We start from the raw sequence: 6,000 nt of genomic DNA, 5'->3' as shown, positions 1-6,000 counted from the left end.
ATTTAATTCCACAGTACTAAAAACATTTATTACGTGATAAAAATGATTTCCGAAGGCAGATCAGGAATTTTCGTGAATTTAAAATAAAAACATGTTTTCTTGAATAAAGTGAATGCTAAATTTATTGTTGAAAATATTCCTTAACGATTTATTTATTTTGAACTGGAATTATGTATGAACAATCTAATGATTCAGAGAACAAATAAATACGGTTTAACAAAGACATTTACTAGTAATTCTTGATGAAGAAGGTATGAGAGCCTTACACAAAGTTTTTAACAAAATTTACGACACAGATCATTATCTAGTCCCATGACTGTTGTCACCTTTCACCCCCTTACCGAAAAGTGAGTATGCGCGAAAATGTGAAGATCATAGGCTCACTGGCCTTATGATCCATTCCTTAAAAACATTTCTGAGAGCCATCCATCTAAGGTTACATGCAAAATGTGAGAAACTCACGGGTAAAACACAATTAGTTTATAAAAAGCTTAGGTACAAGAGAAGCAATAACTGCATCACAAGTTCTAGTGTAAAACTTCTATGATCAGGTCAAAAATGTAGCCCTTCCTTTTATTGATTATGAAAACGCCTTTGGTAGAATACAACATCATAAACTTATAGAAAGTCTCAAAAGAAGGGATATAGCTCAAAAAGGCATCCGTTATATAAAGAATTTTCACTGCCAGGAAAAAAATTAATAGACCTGGAAAGACGTCGTCGAATTTGATCAGATGACAGCATATGCCACTGGGGATGTACTGATAATGTTTCAACGTCGAGATAGCGTAGGGGCATAACTACCAGAGTGTCATCACTTGGAAGATAGAATGGTTCACCATGATCTTCAGCGATCAAAGCAAATTGTTCCTGAACGAAGTGATGGTTGTCACGCGTATTGCGTAAACCTGCTGATCGCTGTCACCTCGAGTGCGTGCATTCGTCCAAGATACGCTGGGCGCATCCAAGGCCATACTGTCTGGGTTGCGATGAGCAACAAATCTTCTTCTCCTTTGGTGTTTTTGGAGAGGACGCTAACCAGAACTCGAAACGTACAGAATGTTGTTAGAGCCGTTCTGTTGCCGAACTTGCAACAGGAAGTTGATGTACTGTTCCATCAGGATAATTCTCGCCACACACTGCCCGTGAAACTCCACTTGATGTGTAGGACGTGCAGAAACTTCCCTGGCCAACGCTACCTCCGGACTTGTCTCCAATCGAACACATGTGGGACATGGTGGGTCGAGAAGCGACTCTTGCAACTCGCCAACCAACAACTGTTACAGAACAACGTGTACAGGCTGAGAGGCGTGGAACAACGTGTACAGGCTGAGAGGCGTGGAATAACGCACCGCAGGACAGTATTCGGCATCTGCAAAGTCGACTGGATGCCGGATTAGCGCCTGTATTGCCACCTGTGGAGGCTACATCAAGTACTAATTTAGGTGTTTCAGCGTGGGTCGATACCTGGTAACTCAGAACCGTTGGTGTCATTGATCTGTAAATGTAATCATTTCATGTACCCCATATGCACTGTTGCAGCAATTGGAAACCTCTAAAAGCGTGTACTATTTTTTTTGCTGGTAGTGTATTTTGGAACCAGACACTACAGGAATGGAATACTAGTTTACATGACGTCCTGATGAAGTGCAATATACTAGGTGAACAAAAATAAATTAAAAAGAATAAATAAGTACTGCCTCAGAACGTTGAAATGTTAAATATGAATTACATCATCTTTTCAGCTTCTGTTTTCACTAACGGCTCACGTCCTATTATATGCCCATCTGTTCTACCTGCCGTTTCATTATGTTATTTATCAGCCAGTTGCAGGATGTCTTCATTAATCATATGATCAATCCATGTGGTCTTTGATAGCCTCCAGTGACAACACATTTCAAATGCTTCTAATCGGTTCATTTCTGTCTTTCCAACGTCACACGTTTCTCAATCATACAGAGGTGTACTATGAGAAACTCTGCTGTATATACAGCCTACGGTCAAATGCAAACAACATTGTCTGAGATTTCCCCTGCTGGACACTGATTGTATTTTAAAAACATCTTTAGTTAACGTGGTATCCAATTTCAGCCTTGTTGATCCTTGAGTTTATATTTCTCAGAGAGCGAAAAAAAAATAAATTAGAAAGAATAAATAAGTACTGTCTCAGAATGTTGAACGGAGCATTTGAACTGCTCTAGTTCTCTTATTCCCTCTAATGAAGAATGTTTTTTCAAGCGAGATCATGAAATCCACTTTTGTTGCTTCCCTCTGAATTAGGGCAATGTTTTTATCAGCTGTGTGAAGAGACTTTGAGCAAAAGTTACAAGATAATTGGTGAAAGAAGAACTGTAACAGCCACGTTCTTGTTCTTACAATCTAATCTGACTCCTCATTAATAAAGCAAATACCCAAAACGGATTTTTGCGAAAAAAGCATTCTAGATCGCTTAAAATATTTTCATATTGAGAACGTCTCGGCTACTGTCACCAACAGATCGAAATTTGTAAGTGGTAACACAGAATTCAGTGTCAATTACAGTGAAAGCTGGGTCTCAACTCACGCAAAAGCTGGGTGTCAACTCACTAATTTAACTCCATTATTCTGCACACAGTTCTTTGCGCCACTCGCGAATAACATTCCCTAGAGCGCAGTTGAAGAAGAGAGATGAGAGTCCATGTTCTAGTCTTACCCGCTCTTCTAATTTCAGAGCTACATAGGATGACTTAAGTTTACTTTGGGGTTGTGTTAATAACTGCTGTTGTTTTATAGTTAAATACAATTATTTGAGAATTTGAGTCACGGTATCTCGATCAGTCGCGTATGTCGGGTCCAAACAACGCAAGAGAGTCTGCGTTACCGTTTGGTGGTGTTACGAAACCGATGTAAATTCACTCCCCCCGCCCCAAGTCGCTCGCTTACCAGCTTGTAAGAAGGGGTGTGTTATACGAGTAGGATTTCGATTTGGACTTTTATATGTTTTGTCAACAGACTCTATGTCTTCGCCGTCAATAGGTAGTGATCATTTAAGGACTGACAGACCCGTGAAATTGTCTGAGGACGCTTGCTCACTGTTAGTAGCACACGAGTGGCCTATCACTTTCGGTTGTTGTCTCGTATTGTCTGCGCGCTTTTCTGTAGTAAAATATGTGGTTTGACAACTACATCAATACGCCTTCTGATGATCTACGAAAATCACTACGAATTCCTTAATTATGAATTTTAGATAAGAAAGGATAGATTTAAGATTCATGATTTATTCAACAAGTAATATGAAGGAAGAAAGATCAGGATCGACGACATGGTCATCAGAGACGCAGCACGTATTGGGAAAGGATGGGGAAGGAAATGGGCCACGTCTTTTCAAAGGAACCATCTTGCCTTACGCAATTTAGGGAACTCATCTAAATCTGACTACCCGGACGGGAATTTGTACTGTTGATCTCCCCAATCGGAGTCCAGTATCTTAACAGGCCGCCATCTCGTTTAGCCACGTGAAAACAGAGGGTATTTTACAACAGGTCTTTCCTTAGCATCTGCGGTATCGTTCTACTTTCATATTCAATGGTGTCCCCGTCCTGGCCTATTGGTGTTGGTCGTATTACTAACTATTGTAGTTTATTTGACACAGATCTTAGTATTTACACTACAACAGACATTGGCTAGGAATGGAATGCTACTTTACGTGACGTCCCGATGAAATGCAATATAGTAGGTGAACAAAAGTAAATTAAACAGAATAAATAAGTACTGCCACAGAATCTTATCTGTTATTGCTCATCACTAGGGAATTTGACTCGGAGCAGTTCACAGAACATGCAGGATCGTGATGGGTGAACGTCATTAAGAGGCATCAGCAGGTTTTGCACCGCGGATGAGAAGGCTGCAACTGTTTCACGCTGTCGCAGGCGGCCGCTGGCAGCGCCGGCCTCAGAGGCTCTCGTCCTCCTGGCGGTCCCAGGCCAGCAGGGTGTTCATGTTGGCGATGGAGCGCGTGCTCCAGGCGTCCAGCGGGTCCGGCGCCTCCTCCAGACGGCGCTCCTCCGCCGCCACCGCCACCGACACCGGCGCCGCCTGCGCGGACGTCCCGCGCCGCGACGGAGTCGCTGCCGCCGGCGCCACCCTGCAACCACACTCTCGCTGCAGTACCAGCGTGCGTCTTTGGCAAAGACAGATGCTGCTTGTGGGAGAATTGAAGAAACCTTTGGAAAAAAAACAGAAGGGGCTGTATAAATACACTACTGGCAATTAAAATTGCTACACCACGAAGACGACGTGCTACAGACGCGAAATTTAACCGACAAGAAGAAGATGCTGTGATATGCAAATGATTACCTTTTCAGAGCAGTTACACAAGGCTGGCGCCGGTGGCGACACCTACAACGTGCTGACATGAGGAAAGTTTCCAACCGATTTCTCATACACAAACAGCAGTTGACCGGCGTTACCTGGTGAAACGTTGTTGTGATGCCTCGTGTAAGGAGGAGAAATGTGTACCATCACATTTCCGTTTTTGATAAAGTTCGGATTGTAGCCTATCGCGATTGCGGTTTATTGTATCGCGACATTGCTGCTCGCGTTGGTCGAGATCCAATGACTGATAGCAGAATATGGAATCGGTGGGTTCAGGAGGGTAATACGGAACGCCGTGCTGGATCCCAACGGCCTCGTATCACTAGCAGTCGAGATGAAAGGCATCTTATCCACATGGCTGTAACGGATCATGCAGCCACGTCTCGATCCCTGAGCCAACAGATGGGGATGCTTGCAACACAACAACCATCTGCACGAACAGTTCGACGACGTTTGCAGCAGCATGGACTATTATCAGCTCGGAGGCCACGGCTGCGGTTACCCTTGACGCTGCATCACAGACAGGAGCGCCTGCGATTGTGTACTCAACGACGAATCTGATTGCACGAATGGCAAAACGTCATTTTTTCGGATGAATCCAGGTTCTGTTTACAGCATCATGATGGTGGCATCCGTGTTTGGCGACATCGCGGTGAACGCACATTCGAAGCGTGTATTCGTCATCGCCATACTGGCGTATCACCCCGCGTGATGGTATGGGGTGCCATTGGTTACACGTCTCGGTCACCTCTTGTTCGCATTGACGGCACTTTGAACAGTGGACGTTACGTTTCAGATATGTTACGACCCGTGTTACGATCCCTGCGAAACCCTACATTTCAGCAGGATAATGCACGGCCTCACGTTGCAGGTCCTGTACGGGCTGCTGCCCTGGCCAGCACATTCTCCAGATCTCTCACCAACTGAAAACGTCTGGTGAATGGTGGCCGAGCAACTGGCTCGTCACAATACGCCAGTAACTACTCTTGATGAACTGTGCCATCTTGTTGAAGCTGCATGGGCAGCTGTACCTGTACACGCCATCCAAGCTCTGTTTGACTCAATGCCCAGGCGTAATAAGGCCGTTATTACGGCCAGTGGTGGTTGTTCTGGGTACTGATTTCTCAGGATCTATGCACCCAAATTGTGTTAAAATGTAATGGCATGTCAATTCTAGTATGATATATTTGTCCAATGAATACCCGTTTATCATCTGCATTTATTCTTGGTGTAGCAATTTCAATGGCTAGTAGTGATTATGGAATATAGACCCGAGGATTATGTCATTCGCTGAAGCCAACATCTCGATCAGGGAACCTGTGGCGGAGTCCATTTGCAGATGACTTCTGGAAGGCTGCTCCGTTTATTTTTATCTTCACTCTAGTTTTTTCAGTAAAGGCTTTTTATTAGACAGGTGAAATTTTGTGTAGCATCGCGACGTACCGGAAGATGTGTGAAAGGGAGTAATAAATAGTTCCACAGGTAAAATTGTTTTTTGCAAAAGAAAATTTCGAAATTTTTTTATGAAATCAGAGAATTTACCGGATCAGAGTAAGGAGTGATGTCGTTACTAAGCAGGTGCGGAGGCTTGTCTATTTGAGTTAGTTTATTTCAGACTAAATAATATGAATTGTATGATATTGGTCA

At 43.5% G+C, this 6,000-nt stretch overlaps 1 protein-coding gene across 1 annotated transcript in view; it reads right to left on the bottom strand.

The window, feature by feature from the left end:
- Positions 1–207: 207 nt before the first annotated feature.
- Positions 208–6,000, bottom strand: part of LOC124565314 — a 313,140-nt gene continuing 307,347 nt past the window's right edge. The window contains exon 20 of the mRNA XM_047131016.1: positions 208–4,202. Within this exon, the coding sequence (XP_046986972.1) occupies positions 3,931–4,202 (272 nt within the window). The 3' untranslated portion in view covers positions 208–3,930. The remainder of the gene's footprint in view (positions 4,203–6,000) is intronic.

Source organism: Schistocerca americana, chromosome 1 (assembly GCF_021461395.2).
Source record: "Schistocerca americana isolate TAMUIC-IGC-003095 chromosome 1, iqSchAmer2.1, whole genome shotgun sequence".
Lineage (NCBI taxonomy): Eukaryota > Metazoa > Arthropoda > Insecta > Orthoptera > Acrididae > Schistocerca > Schistocerca americana.
This window is presented reverse-complemented; position numbering and strand designations above follow the sequence as displayed.